Source organism: Pyxicephalus adspersus, chromosome 3 (genome assembly GCF_032062135.1).
Source record: "Pyxicephalus adspersus chromosome 3, UCB_Pads_2.0, whole genome shotgun sequence".
Classification (NCBI taxonomy): Eukaryota; Metazoa; Chordata; class Amphibia; order Anura; family Pyxicephalidae; genus Pyxicephalus; species Pyxicephalus adspersus.
Window position 1 is genome coordinate 130,319,861 of NC_092860.1, and position 18,423 is coordinate 130,338,283.

Genomic DNA, 18,423 nt, shown 5'->3' on the forward strand with positions numbered 1-18,423 from the left:
AAGTTTACTGGATCACACAAGTTCTTCCATTATAGTCTATCTTCTCCCGTCATGGAGGGTTTTAATAAATCAGGCCCAATGTGTTGTCAGCCTTGCAGGAAGTTAGAAGCACTTCTGACAAGATGATTTTTCTATTTTTGCAATATTTATACATCCTGATGTATTTATATATGCTTTTTTTACCCTACAAATCTACAAACTAACCATTCTGCCTTTAATGCCAAATTTAGAGAAGTGTAAAAAAAACATACCAGAGGACTTCAAAAATTCTCTTATATCTTCCTTTAGTGTTTCAAGTTTAATATCCGTACTGAGCAGACATTTCTGTAAAATAAAGAAAATACAAACTGAAGCAACATTTTATAGGTAGTATACACATTTTATCTAGATATACACTTAATTAGAACATCTTTATCTTCCTAGACCTGCATGTCTGTGCAGGAGTTACTTCATCCAAGCCCGGCCAATCATGAAAGCAAAAGATCGCAACAAGGAAGAGAAGAAGGAAGAAGATAGTGAAGCTCTTGACGGAACAGGGATAGGTGAATAAAGCAGGGTTTAGTTTTGCTTTAAAAGATTTTCAAAGTACTATGAGCTACCTAAACAGACAGCTCAGCCATAGCAACCTGCTTAGTGGCTGGCTTTGCCTGACTGAAACTTCACACTGAGCTGTCTAAAACCAGTTAATGAGTCTAATTGTGAGTCAATCAGTACTGTGTGTAACAGATTAATTAATAGGTTTTTCAGCCTTTAAAAATATTAACATGTAATACTTTATTTACATCGTACTTTTTTTAATACCTGATTCCATTTGCATTTTAAAATGTTCTGCAAAACTGTGGTCTACTAATGTAATTTTTTGACAATCAGATCACATATTTTGGGACGCAATAATGTTTAACTCTATTTAAACGGGTTTATGAAAATTATTTAAAATATATTAGACCTTTAGCAAGGAGCTATACTAAAGAAGGTCAATGATGAAGAAAGGTTTATTTATTTCAAAAGAATCATAATCAATTGTCCCCTTGAGTGCTAGAGTGAGAAATTTAATCTAACAAAGTTCAGTATACAACAGGGTTGTTTTTTGTTACTGCAGGCTTTAACCACCTGAGCGTTACACTGAGGTCTAGATTTCTGTACCAAAAGTGATCCACTGTTTTTCATGAAATTTTTTTTTTTAAATAGTAGACCTGTAACTTACAGAAATATGTCCGAACAGGGGTTCTAGTAGATAATATGAACATAAAAAATGTATTTACTTTTATTTTATTTTTTTAAATTTTTTTGTATTGGATTGGATACTGGAGTTTGTATTCAATCCAATACAAAATGAGCGTTTGAATTTACCAGTTATGTACTTTGTATTAATTTTATATTATTTTGTATTGGATTGGATACGCAAGTTTGTATCCAATCAAATACAAAATATAAATTTGAGTTTCCAAGTTATTTACTTTTATTTAATTTTTTTTTATTTTTTGTATTTGATTGGATAGGGAGTTTGTATTCAATCCAATACAAAATGACAGTTTGAATTTACCAGTTATATACTTTGTAATTATTTGAATTATTTTGTATTGGATTGGATACAGGAGTTTGTATTGAATCCAATACAAAATGTTTGAATGAGTTTCAATTTGAATTACCCACACACGCGCCGACGTCATCACGCACGCAGGGAGAAGACGTCCGGTTTTTTTTTCTCCGCCGGACGGCTTCTCGTTTCAGAGATCATCCGGCGCTGGAAGAAGAAGGACGTGGACGATCAGCAGGACCAGGTAAGATGCCGGCCGGCCGGCGGAACACAAGATGCCGGCCGGCAGAACACAAGATGCCGGTCGGCTTCTTACCGGTCGCGCTGGCACCCGACGAAGGCACCCGACGCTGGAGAGGGAGATCGACGGACGACGATCGACGGAGGACGACGCTGGAACACGAACACGACGCTGGATGAGCACAGCGGGACCAGGTAAGTAAGGATGGGAAAAAACTCGGGGTTAACCATCCTAGCCATTTTTTTTTGCCCGTACGAAGGTCGGGCTTAACGGCTAGGAGGTTAAATAAGAGAGGCATGTGCTATATGGGAACAACACAATGGCAATACAAATAGGGGCTGTGTTGCTATCACAATATGAAAGACACAGACGCAGCCAAGGGAAGATCCAGCGCCATTGAGGGATCTGCAGGATTAAAGATGGTGTGATTTTTATATTTTCACTTCCGCTTTTAATAATCCAGCAAATACAACTATCTTCTTCCTAGGAAACGGGAAAGGACTAGAATTTTATTACGGTAAGTATTACATTATATGCATGTTTTTTTTTTAACCTGTTTAGATAATTACAGCTCAAACATATTCATACCTCACATTTTTTTAAAAATGGGCTTTAATATGCATTAGTATGCAGTTTTAGTTTACATTTCTATGTATTTTTTAGAAAACCATATGGAGATGTGCACCACTTTGATTTTAAATGTACGCCAATGCAGATCAAAAAGAATTGAAAAATGCAAAAGTTGTGTATAAGACCTAAGATGGGTTTAATAGGAAGTCAGATAAGTCACATACTTCAAATAAGATTTGATATAATAAAAACATGGCATAATGTCACAGAATAAACAAGCATTAGGGCAGAAAACAACTAATTAAGAGGAAAATGGAAACTAATGTTGCTCTCTGGGCAAAACAAGTAATGTTCAGAAATGTGTTTTTCACAGCTGTGTGTCACACAGTGCTCCCAGGGCCACAAACTACACATTACCTTATCCATTACTGCTAGCAAGTCCAAAAGGCCCAGGAAATGCTGAATCATTAAACAAATAGTGTAATGAAATGGAAATTGGCTAACCATTAGAAGAAGAAGAATAGACTGAGATATAGTGATGGGGGTGATCATTAATAGCTATTTTTAGGATGGTTTTATACGCTCATGGAGGAGAAAAACAAAAAGCTTGAGTTACTGTTTGGAATCCATTCAATTAGAAATGCATTTATAAAACATAAAACTAAATGCAATAGATTCACAGTAACCAGTGTAGTATTTTCTTAACTAAGCAAATATTTAAATATTTTAACGCCCAACTCCAGCCAAATATTATGTAGGTAAGTGTATCCGTGGGAGGTCTATTTGTGGGAGGGACATTTCCCATTGTATTGTCTCAAAAAAATGTCCCTGCCAGGCATTCATGGAATTCCTAATTTCTGCCCTAAAAACCAAGCAGTTTTGTCAGGCCTCTTGTTCTCTTCTGTTAGACCAAAGAACAGTGCCTACAAGGTGAAACGCGTCAGGAAATGAGACAGTCTCTACTTTCTTAAACATCACTCATGTACAACCACAACAGTCCCCCCAATACATCAAGTAAGAAAGGCCTTGCAGCCTAACATCATTTGATCTAAATATTTAATACAATTTACCGTATTTTTCGCCCTATAAAACGCTCCGGAATATAAGACGCACCCAATTTTAAAGGAGGAAAATCTAGAAAAAAAAGATTCTGAAAGATTATTCCCCTTCTGATCACTCATGTGCCATTCATACCGGTATTCCCCTTCTGATCACTCATGTGCCATTCAAATTCCCTTTCTGATCACTCTATGCCTTTCAAATCCCCTTTCTGATCACTCTGTGTCATTCAAAATTCCTTTCTGATCACTCTATCATTCAAATTCCCCTTCTGATCACTCTGTGCTTTTTTTCCACTGTACGGCAGTTAGGACAGGGAACAGCAGGTGGCGCTGTGCCGGCTTCTTTCGCTCTGCTTTACAGACAGGAGAAGACACGTGCTGCTGCCAGAGAGAAGAGGAGACAGACGCTGCTGCAGCCAGAGACACACGCAGGATCGGGTATCGGGTGAGTATATTATTTTAGTTATTTTATCACACCTTTGTCGTATAGGACGCACTAACTTTTCCCCCCCAGTTTTGGGGAAGAAAAAGTGCGTCTTATACTGCAAAAAATACGGTACCTACTGCCATATCCACCCCGCTGTTATCTATATTTTCTCTATGTTTTAAGTTTGCTTTGGTATAGATCAGTTCTTCTACTGTTTTTTGTAGTGGGAATAGCAGAGCTGTCTGGTGCTGCTGCTAAAGAGCTAGGAATTATTATTTTTTGTATACAAAGTACTGAATATATGTATTGTGGATGCACATCCGGGCTTGTGTAAACATCCTGTGACCTCTTTCTTTCCTGGGTTGGGGTAGCCTGACAAGAGGAAAAGTTAACATTGTTGACACCCTGACAAGTGCAACTAGAGGTATACGATTTATATATCATAATAATTAGTAAATTATACTGACAATTTTAGGTTATGTATTGCGATCATTAGTGCATGTTTTTGACAATAAAAAATAATAGGTGTGATAAGAATGTCTAAGAGTTAGCTAATTATAGTAACAATCTGATTGGTTAAAAGTTATAACTGTTAGCTTGAGAGCTCATAGTTTGCAGTGCTGATATTTCCTGGATACACATGAGGAAATGTTATCCTTTCTCCCTGCCTGACACCTTCCAGCAGACCATAGGACAATGGGAAGATTCTAGAAAGAACAAAGCCTTGTGATCTTGCTGTTGGAGTTGTTGCTGTTATGGACCATTGTACCTATCCATCATAGATGAGTGTTAAGTTTTGATTGAGTAGAACCTAAATTGTTTGTGTCATTCTTTAACCCTTCCTTCCATTTGCAGTCCCACAAATACTTCCACCTTGTTACAGCTGTTGGTTGCCACCGCAGTTCCAGCCAACAGAAGAACAGATTGATTTGTACAATGGCTTAAAGCTCGTTGTATTTTATTGATTACAACTGTAATGAATGAAAATGAGCAGCAAGTTGTTGTTTTCATTAATTGCTGAAGAGAAAGTAATGTCGAATGTTAGGATCGATCCAGCCGTCAACCAACATCCAAACAGCAACGCTAGCTTTGATCAGTTGATCAGCTTTCTGCTAAAATCAGATCGATGTCAAGTGATGCATGGTAGTAATTTAGGTAAACAATTGATATCAGAAAGATATTGATCACTTACATAGTCATGAAAAACTGGACTAGTATATGGCCAGCTATAGAGTTCAGCAGCAATTCTCCTAGAAACAGTTATAAACTATTGTTTGCCTTCGACTTTGAGAACTAAAACAGACATAAGGCCAGAAACGGCGACATGTGGGTGGTTATCACCAACCCTAAATACAAACGTGTATATTGGGAAATAAATTGGCCAAACATGATAACTGGTATCTCTCTGTATAATGTAAAGCATACTATGTCCAAATATTTTCTCTATAATGAGATAGGAGCTGCAGGAAAACGTAGACCTCCACTTTAGACCTGTCCTTTTGTGGCATAAATATTCCAGCATCTGCAGAGGCCTATTTTGTACAGATATTATGAGCCGGAGAAACTTGTTATTCATATACACATAGTGATTCATTATCTTTCTCCTTGTCTGGGTCAGTGCATAGGAATTAATTGCTGTCCCCTATAAGGAGGGATTTAATCATAATGCTTAATATCATTGAGACATTTCAGTAAAGTTTAGACGGCCAATATTTAACTCCTGATTATTATTACTATTTTTAATATAAAAAAATAATTATAAACAGGATTCATATAGCGCCAACATATTACGCAGCGCTGTACATTAAATAGGGGTTGCAAATGACAAATACAAACAGTGACACAGGTGGGGGAGAGGACCCTGCCCAGAAGAGCTTACAATCTAGGAGGTGGGGGAAGTAACACACAATAGGAGGGGAGATATGTAATTGTGGGAAGTATAGAGGGTTTTAGGAGACAGAAGAAGATAGGTAGGCAAGTTTGAAAAGATGGGTTTTGAGTGCTCTTTTAAATGAGCAGAAAGTAGGGGCAAGCGGCTGGGGGAGTATTTTCCTGATCATGAACTCCCTGTTTGCAAAATGTAACATTTTTTTTTAACACAATAACTTTGCAGTAGCAGCACAAGAACACACTAAATAAACTATAAGGTGGCTCTACATGTACAGCAACTATTGCCAGATCAGAATCACACAGTTTACCCAGTCAAAGCTTGATTACTTATTTCTTACTCATTTTACCACACCTTTGCTTACTAAAATAACACAAATGTTCTTGTCTAGGCATTCTTTTTATGCACACCAAACTGCACAAAACAGGTCAGACACCAAAATGTAATAAATTGTATAGAAACACTTTCCAATATGTATTCACCCTTTTTGCAGAATAACACATTTTGTACTTTCAAGTTGGTTATTGTTTGTCATTTGCTCCCAAATACCTCTTTGTGCATTATTGTTGGTCACCAGTAGATGATGCTGTGTAAAGTAAAACACACTGTTTGCTATACACTTACACTTTTCATGAGGACATGTAAAAATATTTTTCTCTGGTGTTTTCAGGTAAAAGAAATCTCAGTTTATAGTCGAGTATAAATGTTTTATAAAAATCTTTATTGCTGTCTATATGACAGAGGTTGATGCCTGAGCAGCCAATTAGCTGAGGAATGAGTCACATGTTGATGAAGTACCAGGCAGCCAAGTGAAGTGGCAAAGAAGTGGAGGGAAGAAATTATTATTATAATATTATTAAACAGGATTTATTTAGCGCCAACATAATATGCAGCGCTGTACATTAAATAGGGGTTGCAATTGACAGACAAATAGAGACAGTCAAACAGAAGAAGGAGAAGACCCTGCCCGAAGAGGCACTTACAATTTAGGAGAAGAAAAAAACCATGTGCTGATTGGAAGGACAGGTTCACAATAAGAGAAATCACAGCAAGTAGCCTACTAGTGACTCTGCTAGCCAAAACCAGAAGTGGTCTGAACTTTGTTACTATGGCCTCAATTTCCACAATGTTGGCGTTAAACCCCATCCTGGAACATAGAATCTATCCACCCATTGCCCCATGTCTAATGAATACATAGAAAATATCCACCCATTGCTCCATGTCTAATGAATCTTCTTTTTAGCAAGTGAAGTAGCTCTCTTTAGACAAAGGGAAGATAAGTAGGCATGTCAGGTAAGAGAAGGCCTTAGCAACAAAGCAAAAGCAATATTAAAGCAGCTCACTGAAGAGACCTGTCTGACTAATGAACAATATTCATCTGGAGATGTCTGCTGTAAGACAATAATCTAGCTTTCAAAATGTTTGCAGGTTTGATTTAAAAGGATTTTAAAAACTCAAGATGTCTCAGGATACTACTGTCTTCAATGAGCCAGACACAATTCACTTTAATTGTACATTGTGCATTTTTTTAACTTTGAAAAACAAAGTCTCTAGATTATTTTACTTTACAGGCAATTATCTAAAATTTTAATAATCCACTTGTCTAAATCACTCAATAGAAATAATCTCCATGTTGCATGAATTAGAACATATTCTCTGATCATTGAGGTATAAGAGGGCTGGAAACATTATTCTGTGTTTCAAACATAGGTGGCCAATTAAGAAGATGGATAAGTTCTTTAAAAAAGTACCCGGCCTGTGTAGTTTGAGAAGAATACTAATTCTTTCATCTGAAAAGTCTCATTAGATGTTACTTGCCTAGAAAGTAAAGATAAAGAGATTTTATAAATGGTCAAAACTTATAAGTCTATTTATAAAGCAGTGAATTCAATATACACCCAAAAAATTCCAAGTCTTTTGGCCCTGTTTATAAATTATTGCCCCAGCTGAATTCTCTAAAATTTGCTGATGATGAATATGATGGTGATAGTTTTCTCCTATTTAAACAATGACTTGTGCTGCCACCTAGTGGTCCATCATGAAAAGTGTACAGCTGTCACAATAATAAATGGATAGGAAAGGAGATAATTTATAAATAGAGCCCAATGTGTTTTCAATGGTTACACACTGTTATTAAAAAAATATATGTTTTAATCCCTTATATGTAAGAATTCTGGCAGTTCTTCCCATCTATAAAACAATTGCACACTTGCACAGAATGTACTTAGTAGTAAGAATCACCTAAAACAATGGCCCCAAAGATCTCAAAGTAATTTTGGGGCAAAGGCAGATTCATAGGCAGATTCTGCCTTTCTATTTCCTAATTTGACAAATTTGCAGTGAATTTAATGTATATAGCAAGTGTCCCCACTGACAGATTTCTACTCAGATTCCCATGTTCTGGTGGCTTGGATTGGTTTGAATTTGCTCTCACTTTCACTCTCCAGATAAAGTAAATATCCTTAACACATACAGACCCCCACCCCCAATCTATTCGGGTAAAAATGTTTTTTTTTCCTATAAGTTTTAGCTACTCTAAAACAGAGAAAAAAAATCAAAATTTTAAATGCTTATTTGCAGTTTTTCTATTCCATAATTTCCATAGTTTTATGCTTTAGAAAAGTGCCTCTGAATTTGTTAGATAATTACTAGTCAATTCCCTCCTTCTTCTTCCACTTCTTCTACAATTGTTTATTTACTCTCTTAAGTAACTTTATGTTTCATAGTTTTAGCTTCTTTATTGGTACAGCCTGTTTACAGAGATCAATAGCACAATCTGACATTTAAACAGGTATGTGAATTAGCTCTGTGCCCCTGCACATACCCAAACATCCTTTCCATTTGTATCGAGAGTTGTTCTTAAGACCACAACTCGCCTCATAGAGATCAATGTGGCTACAGCACACATGTGTTAAAGACACTCAGGGGCTGGAGGTCATCATGCCTACTTTTGCCAAAGGTATAATTGTAGTTGCACTCAAGCCCCAAATTCCAAAACTGTAGTTTTAGTTTTGCTTTGTAGGTTTTTATGGAACTCTTCCCCAAGTTGTTACTTTGGAAAATTCTAACACAGTTAGGTCCATAAATATTTGGACAGAGATAACTTTTTTCTAATTTTGGTTCTGTACATTACCACAAGTAATTTTAAATTAAACAACTACAGACTTTCAGCTTTATTTCAGTGGGTTGAACAAAAAGAATGCATAAAAATGTGAGATACTAAAGCCTTTTTTTAACACAATCACTTCATTTCAGGGGCTCAAAAGTAACTGGACAAATTAAAAAGCTGAAAATAAAATGTTCATTTCTAATACTTGGTTGAAAACCCTTTGCTGGCAATGACAGCCTGTAGTCTTGAACTCATGGACATCACCAGATGCTGGGTTTCCTCCTCTTTAATGCTCTGCCAGACCTTTACTGCAGCGGCTTTCAGTTACTGTTTGTTTGTGGGCCTTTCTGTCCGCAGTTTAGTCTTCAACAAGTGTAAAAGACATGTCATGCTCAATTGGGTTCAGATCAGGTGACTGACTTGGCCATTCAAGAATATTCCAGTTCTTTGCTTTAATAAACTCCTGGGTTGCTTTGGCTGTATGTTTTGGGTCATTGTCCATCTGTATTATGAAACACCCCCCAATCAATGTGACTGCATTTAGCTGGATTTGAGCAGACAGTATGTCTCTGAACACCTCAGAATTCATTCGGCTGCTTCTGTCCTGTGTCACATCTTGGATGAACACTAGTGTCCCAGTGCCATGGCAGCCATGCAAGCCCAAGCCATCACACTGCCTCCACAATGTTTTACAGATGATGTGCTATGCTTTGGATCATGAGCTGTTCCACGCCTTCTCCATACTTTTTTCTTGCCATAATTCTGGTAAAGGTTGATCTTGGTTTCACCTGTCCAAAGAATGTTTTTCCAGAACTGTGCTGGCTTTTTTAGATTTTTTTTTTTATTAAAGTCCAATCTAGCCTTTTTTTTCTTGAGGCTTATGAGTGGCTTGCACCTTGCAGCGCACCCTTTGTATTTACTTTCATGCAGTCTTCTCTTTATGGTAGACTTGGATATCTTTACGCCTACTTCTGGAGAGTGTTGTTCACTTGGTTGGCTGTTGTGAAGGGGTTTCTCATCACCATGCGAGACATCTAGGTCTTTTGGCATTGCCGAGTTCACCAGTGCTTTGTTTCTTTCTCATGATGTACCAAACTGTAGATTTTACCACTCCTAATATTGTAGCAATTTCTCGGATGGGTTTTTTCTGTTTTTGCAGCTTAAGGATGGTTTAAAGTCTGCAGTTCAACTTCATCTGAGTTGTTTCATTTAAAATTCATTATTGTAATGTACAGAACCAAAATTAGAAAAAAAGTTGTCTCTGTCCAAATATTTATGGACCTAACTATATATATATATATATTTACTGAATATACTAAATATACTGCAATTCCTAAATATACTGCATTAACCACCTGGGCGGTTAGCCCGAGCCTGGTTCGGGGTAGCTAAAAATAGAAACACGCGTTACAGAGCAATCTGATTCTCATACAACACGGTATGACAATCGAATTACAACTGAAAAAAACACTTACCTTGTCCCCTCAGCTCCTCCAGAGACGTCTTCTGTCTTCACCCGGCGTGTGCAGTGACGATCTCCGGGGTTTCCGGAATATATTATATAAGCTACTGTACAGTTACATTACATTATACACTGTTTTTTTTTTTAAATGTTTTATACATTTTTTTAAAGTTTACTATTAAATTTAATAAATTTTGGACATATTTCCGTGAGTTACGCCTAAGAATTATAGCCTACAATCTGAAATAAATTTCTGTGCAAAAAATGTAACGCTTTTTGCATGGAAGTACGTAAAGAATTAGAACACTCGGCGTTCGCGTACTCGTCCCTCGGCGATTCCTGATGATGTCCGTGCATACGACCGTCGACGGGGGACGTAGCGGGAAATTCAAATATTTTGTATTGGATTCAATACAAAGTCCTCTATCCAATCCAATACAAAATACAACAAAATATATTTATGTGGTTTTGTCTATAGGTATGTGACTTTGGACAGTTTTAAAATTTACCACACTAGGGAGGTGTTTTAGAAAAATATATTTCTATACAGTATACCGAATTATCGCATTTTCAGTATTTTTTATTTATTTATTGTTGTTTCTTGTTTAAGCTGATTTTTGTGTTTTTTATTTAATTTTAATATTAAAGTTAATTTTTTTTACATGATTGTGTGTTTCAAACTTTATTATATTCAGGATATCTTCTAGAACCCTGTTCGGACATATTTCTGTAAGTTACAGGTCTACAATTTAAAAAAAAAATTTCATGAAAAACAGTGTACCGCTTTTGCTACAGAAATCTAGACATCAGTGAAACACCCAGGTGGTAAACATTTTTACTGTAGAAGGAGCCAATAACACATCAATATAATCTTACAATAAAACCTTGTTTACTTTAGTTGTAAAGAGCAGACCTTTGCTTTGCTTAATAAAAATTTTCAAACACTCATAAAGCCAATACATAAAAACAAATGACGTAACACACACATACTATACAGGCTGCACTTGCGTTTACTGTTTGTCTTTAAATTGCCAGCAAGGTTTGCCCAGCATTGGTATCTTCTGAAGCATGCCAAATGCCTCAATTAAAGCCAATAACTGTAGGCCAAAACATCGAGAAGAATTAATATCTGTAATTAAGATGCAAACTTAAAAATGTATGTAAACCATCAACTTGAAAATATTTTTGTATTACCTTTCCTTGCATTTTTTTCACAGGCTCATCTGCTCTTTCAAGCATTCTCATTTACCTAAGGCAGATCGTTCTACTAAAAGTTCTACTTTTAGGTTTGTATGATCAGGCGGGTCATTGATGCACAATCGGACAGGCAGTGTCCCTTCAGCAATAATGCATCTTACCTGCCTGAACCTTTCCAGGTTTCTGGCAAAAAGCTGAGCTACAACGGACAACGTCAGCTCTGGTTGACAGGGAAACCCAACATTCCCAGCTTCCTTTGCATGTGCCGGGATGAATGAACTCCTATGCGCGAGTTACATTGTACCAGCATGGCCAATTAGGATTGCTGAAGATCATCAAAAAGTGAAGAAGGATAGCAGCACCCAGGGCTAGAACACAGACCGGTGAATAGCCCGGGTTTAGTTCCACTTTAAAGTGACAAGTCAGCTCTAGCCATGTGGTTGCTTCACCTCCTCTGGAAGAAGAACTGCGCCTCAACTACATGCCCAAGTGGTTGTCACTTGCTGCGGCTGTCATGAGAACTGCATAGTGGTTGAGTGGGGTTGAGGGACAGCAAGTCTGAAAAAGGTAGTAAAGTTTTGTGAGATGTTTATTAACATTTTTAGCTTCCTGTACTTTCACCAACAAAATAAAAATGCTACCTCTGAATGCACTGTATGAGGAGCTGAGTTTTCATCTTTTTATATGTGTGCTGATGCAGAGAATCTATAAAAAAAATCAGTTATTGCTGGTGGTCACTGCTTCTACATGCTGTGCTAGATAAAGCAAAGCGTCTTCAGAGTCACTGGAAATATTATTGTGCATGGTACTAAATAGAAGGAGTAGGTTTACATTTTAAAGCAAAATTTTGGTCGAGCTAAATATACCCCAATCATAACCAAACCAATGTTTCAACATTGTAAGTTCTTCTGGGCAGGGTCCTCTCCTCCTGTGTCATTGTTTGTATCTGTCTGTCATTTGCAACCTCTTGTTTAATGTACAGCGCTGTGTAATATGTTGGTATCATATAAATCCTGTTTAATAATAATATTCTGACAACAGAAGGTAGCTGGCTGCACTGCTCACTATCACCCCCATCTATTCCCTCTCTGCAACCGTAGCTTCTCAAAACTCAAGGTCCGGAAGAAGAAATAACAGCCGCAGCCTCACTGCCCGGATGAATTCCGCCTAAGGCAAACACAAAGTTTTACAGCATACACTTTTCTGACTCCAATCATACAAATAGCTGCAATCACTAAAACAGGAAAATCCAATATGTCCTTGTTTGGCCTTACTGAAAAGTAATTGATTAATGATACATATTTTATCTTGTGTACAGAGAGAAGGGTCCTGCTAGAGTACATAATGTAATAAATGCTTCTTGTGGATGTAACACAGGATAAAACCAAAAACAGATACCAGTACAGCTAGTTTGTTTATTAGGAAATAAACCTTAAGGTGTTTACAAACTAGCCAACTGATCCCAGGGCAGTGTAGTTAGGTCCCTACACTAAAAATGCAAAAAGTTTCCACTATTCTGGCTTTAGTAACACCAGAAACCTTTCTAGCAACACATGCAATCCTGGGCAGGCCATGCCAATGAATCATTTTCCTTCCATGCCAGTAATCGTTGCCAGTGAAGAGCGGGTTTTACATACAATCGCCCAGATTTGTTTATACAAGTTGTGAAAGTGTTACCCCTCCCCAACCCTGCTCTGGCTAGGTTGGTTGCAGGGAATAGAGTTAGATTCCTGATATATAACATATCACACCCTATACAGGTAGTCCCCGGGTTATATACGAGATAGGGACTGTCGGTTTGTTCTTAAATTGAATTTGTATGCAAGTCAGAACATGTACATTATTTTAATAAATGCAATTAGGACAGATGTATGTCTCAAAATATTACTAGGCAGTGAGGTGTCAGTTACTGTATAAAATCCTCACTGTGAGCTAATCACAAACAAAGCCAAAAAAAATTAAATAATGGAGCCTAGACATTCATTAACTTCTGGAGCAAGCTATGCTTTGATATGCAAAAAGAAACGACTACAGATTTTGTCTTGGTCGGTAAAGAGTTACAAGATGCTGCAGAACAGCAAAAGACTTCTGAAAGTCATGCAATCCACCCCCTCCCCCAATCAAGCCTCTGTCCTGCACTAGCAGGGAAGCCCCTTTGTATCTAGGAGGGGTGTGTATGCTGGATGTCAACTCGCCCCCCCAGTGAGAGTACAGATAACAAAAAATAAATGTTTATTGTTCTTATATTTTGCCTTCCCTGCCTCCACTCATCAAGACGTTAGTTACATTTTTATTTAAAAAAAATAAAAATATATAAACTTTCCATTGTTATTATTCTATTAATCCCTGGATCTCTGTGCTGCTCTATGTACTGCAGGCAGATCACTGTGTTTGGTAATCAACTGTGTTCTGTGGACAACTCCCTAAAAACAGCACCCTGCCTAAAGCTAGCAGTAAGCTATAAGGAGAAGGTATGCGGCTATAAGGAGAAGGTATGCGGCTATAAGGAGAAGGTATGCGAATAATAAAATGTCTTTATAGGCAGGTGTCAGTATGGAGGTTTACTTTACTTGCAAACCACTCTGATGTCCACACGTGCTCATAAACCTCCATGGCCTGACTTATTAAAGCTCTCCAAGGCTGGGGAGAATACACTTTCATCAGTGAAGCTGGGTGGTCCAGCAAACCTGGAATGGATCTGGTGCCAGTTTGAAAACATTTGCTAGCAAATTACTTTGAAGAAATCCATTCCAGGTTTGCTGGATCGCCCAGCTTCACTGATGAAAGTGTATCATCCCCAGCCTTGGAGAACTATAAATATTCAGGACTGTTAAAAGAAGTGGAATCCAATACATAAAATAGGCAGACCATGGATATAAAGCTAGAAAGGAAAGAAATAGATGATGCTAGATGTTCAATCCATAAAGAAGACTCTATCTTGCTGCAGCTTCTAATGAACATTGTGAGAAGCCGATTGTGTCCAGTGAAATTAGGTGTGAGGAGCCTGAATGGAAAGCTGGAGTTCCACTTTAAAAATATCAAAAATAAAATTATTAAACAATTAAACACATATTTGCATGTAGGATGTACATATATACATAAACATTGGTTGCACAGCACATTTTTAGTATCCCTCTGCAAACCAAGATAATGTAATAATTCTGGGGCCATTTTGGGAAATATAGATTTATTAAACATTTGTGCAAAAAAATTGCAACTACACTAAATTTCCCCTATATAGGTTTTATATATATATATATATATATCTCATGCCTTAGGAGGAGCAATAATATATTAATAATAATGAGCAGTTAATATTGAGACGCCTGCAGCGTCTATACAGCGACCCTAGCGGCCACAGGTTGACATAACATGCTGACAATGACAGCCGCAGGTGTAATGCTGATGGCTTTGTTTCTTGTCATAATGCCTTCCTCGCAGTCACTCACCCGAGCCTCCTTCTCCAACTGGCAATGCAGCGCGCTGCCCTTTAATTTCTGTACGATATGTGCGATACTAACTGACAGCTCCTCTTCTTCTCCCAGCATTGCGCCAACCAGCTTCTCGGTGTCTTCATAGGCCAAAGAAAAAAGGACCAGTGGTTTCCTAGCAACCACAGGGTGTGCAACAGATAAAAGCTTCCTAGGAACACACATCTAATGTTCTTAGTTCCGACTGTCAATTTGTCAGGATTTTCATATGTTGCTTTTTTATTTTAATGTGAAAATCACAGTTCCATTGCAGAATTGTTGCTCATTCCATTAGCCAAATGTGATGTTAACTGTGTAAACTTAAAAATAAATAGTGTCTTTTCAAACATAATACTATATTGGGTTTTATAAAAAAATACAAAAAAAAAAAAAAATACAATAAGTATCCAAAATAAATAAGGGAACCTACAAGCAGGGTTTAAAAGAACAGTATAAATATAAATCAAGGGTACAGTATTCAATTCCTTACTGTATAAGAATAATATACACTTCTTAATATGTCTTATGCTGTAACAGAAGTTTAATAAATACATTTTACACTTTGTGTTTAATAGACACATTTTATCAATTACATGCTAAATGCACACAATAATTGGCATTCAAATATGTAAAAAAAAAAGAAACAATGTATAATTTTTGAGTGCAGCTTATTTTTACATAGCACAAATAGCACAATATTAGCATACATGTATATTTTCATTTATATACAACAGTATAGATACAGTATATAAACAGTTATAAACACATATAAATGTACATAAACACTAATGTAACAATTCTTTTACTAAAAATAAATGCATTGAAATGCATGTGTATCCTTGGTCTCCTTGTTAACCTAAAGAATATTTACACCTTTTTTTGCATTTTACACTTTTTTGTAAGGAAGCATTGGACCTAATGCTCCTTCATTTTTGCAATGAATGAAAGATTTCCCATTGAAAACGGTTCTCACACCAGGACAGTGAATGAAGGAAACTCCCTAACAGCAACACAAACAGAATGAGCTCTATTTATAAAACAGGGAATCTGACATTCCCTTAAACATTCCTTGGGAATAAATTACCACCTTGGAAACACATCAACTTAAAAGATTCCCATGAGGGAATGTTTGATTCCCTGTTTTATAAATAGAGCCTAATGTGTTGTTTTTTATGTTAGAAATGCTACAACCCCTGTCAGGGTTATATTATTGTTGGTTTCACTGTTGCAGATCCCCCCCTCCTCTCTTTCTGTCTAATAAACATTCTTCTCAAGAACTGGACGGTAAAACCTGACAGGAGTCTTAACCTTTCCCCTATCTAAGTCTTAAAAAAACAAGTTTGGGGTAAAGATATACTTTAATTTTATTACTATCACAAGAGTGAATGGAGCCCACTGTCATCATAAAGAGAGGCCCGTAGCCGTAAGAAGTAGGCGCAGGGCCTACATGACCGGGTGCTAGGCCTAGCCCAGAGGTGTTAAGGGGTTAAGAAAAGGTAGTGATGCTAGAGGGGGCTGGGCTAGTATAGAACGTGGGGTAGGAGGAGATTAAGAATAAGAGACGTTAAAAAGGGCTGGACGAAAGTGTGAGGCCCTCTTTTGGAAAGAAAAAGTTTTTTTTTTCTTTTTCTGTACAGACGCAGGTAGGGTGAGGGAGTTTTTTCAGGGCCTTTGGGCCCAGCTCAGGAATCAACAGCTTTAAGTTGAAGCCTGGCCACTAGATATAGGAGGGGGGGATGTTGAAGGAGGTTTAATTATTGAACCTCCTTTGCATCAGTTAAGTCGTAGGGCTGCAGCCTCGCAGGGCAGGCCTGCGGTGTGCCGGTGGGACTTGCTGGGACTTGGTGGTGGTAGTGGGGCTGCTGCCGCTGCCTCTGCCTCCCGGGCACGGTCCGGACCCGGGAGGTGCCTTCTTCTTTCTGTCAGGCCGGATCGCTGAACCGGAAGTGACGGCGGTGGCCGGCCGGCCGCGTCACTTCCGGGTATCCCTGAGTCTGCTGAAAACGGAGCTCCCGGTTGGCAAAGGGAGCTCTCGTTTTTAGGCTCCCGATGGCGGATCAGGCTGCGGGGGCAGCGAGGCACCCCCCCCCCCAGGAACTGCAGGTAAAAAAAAACAAAAAAAAACCGGGGGCGACAGGTGGGGGTTGGAGTTTGGGAACAGGTGACGCTGGGTTTGGGGGGGGTGGTACAGAGAAAAACAGGAGGGGGGGAGTCAGGGTCTTCATTTTGGAAGAAGGGTGGGCTGGGAGAAGGGGACTTAGAGAAAATAGGTAGAAAGGGTGGAGGGGGAGTGCAGGTTTAAGGGAGGTGTTCGACGCAGCTACATGGGTGAGAGTTTCATGGGGGGGTGCAATGTGGGTTTGGGGCTTGTTAGGAGTGCAATGGTATGGGGGCGGCCTCAAGGGGAGCGGGAAATGGGGGCTGGTATGCAGGTGCACTATAAAGGCTGGATCATTTAGTTTGGGAAGCAGTCAGTCTACTCCTGGGTTACATGCAGCAGGGGACTGTTGGGAAGCGTTTGGAGGTGCAGCAGATGGAAGGTGGTTAGGCACCTTTGGTGGAATGGTTTCTTTTTGATGAACGAGGGGCGTATCAGCATTAGGGGGATGGAAGTGGATGCGTTCGTTGGAGGCGGCAGTCAGCAGGTGGTGGAGCGGAGGCCAGAAGGAATTTGCAGGGGTTAATTGTAGATGTGGGTTTAGTTTCTGGCAGGAGGGTGGGGGTGTACGACTGGGGTGGTTGTAAGAGGGGTAAAAGGGGGAAAAAGGGGGTTGTAGCTGGGTGGATAGGTAGGAGATAGTGGGAATTCGACAAGGCGTGGCAGGAGTGTTAATGTTGGGGGAGATTGGGCTCTATTTCTTTTGGAAGCAGCAATGTGGACGGGATTTGCTGTTAAACTCTGGTTAGTGCTGCGGGATAGGTTACACTATTGCTCCTGGGTGTTGGTGGAGCGAGTTGGCACACTGCCTATTCGCTGTTGTCAGTGCGGTGGGGAGGATGAACTGTATATTGTTCTTTGTGCTCAGTTTGGGTAATAGTATTGTCTGGTACGCTTTTGTCAGCGCAGTGTGGTTGGTACGCTTCGTTCCTCCCTATGGTCAGTGGTGCGGGATGGTATATTCCATTACTCCCAGGTTAGTACTGTGGGAATGTTTACACTATTTCTCCCATGTCTTAGTTTGGGGGTGGTATTCTCTATTACACTTTGGTGTCAGTACGGAGGGGGTGGGGATTTGCTATTATGCCAGGGGTCAGCCCTGTGGGATGGTTTACAATATTTCTCCCGGTTGGTAATACTGGGGTGAATGGTATACTCGGCTAACCCCTGATAACAGTGCTGGAAGGGGGCTGTACAATTTTAATCCCTGGGGTCAGGATGGTGAGCTGGTCTGTGCTATTTACTACCTGATGTCCATAGAAGGTGGGGATGGTATTCAGTGTTTCTCATAGTGGTCGTACGG

General features: G+C 38.8%; 1 protein-coding gene across 1 annotated transcript in view; it reads right to left on the reverse strand.

The window, feature by feature from the left end:
* TBC1D19 (TBC1 domain family member 19) overlaps window positions 1-15,087 on the reverse strand; it is an 87,857-nt gene extending 72,770 nt beyond the window's left edge. Inside the window, exons 1-2 of the mRNA XM_072406357.1 lie at window positions 14,942-15,087; window positions 252-324 (exon numbers count right to left, since the gene is read on the reverse strand). Of these exons, the coding sequence (XP_072262458.1) occupies window positions 252-324; window positions 14,942-15,040 (172 nt within the window). The 5' untranslated portion in view covers window positions 15,041-15,087. The remainder of the gene's footprint in view (window positions 1-251; window positions 325-14,941) is intronic.
* Between the last annotated feature and the right edge of the window lie 3,336 nt (window positions 15,088-18,423).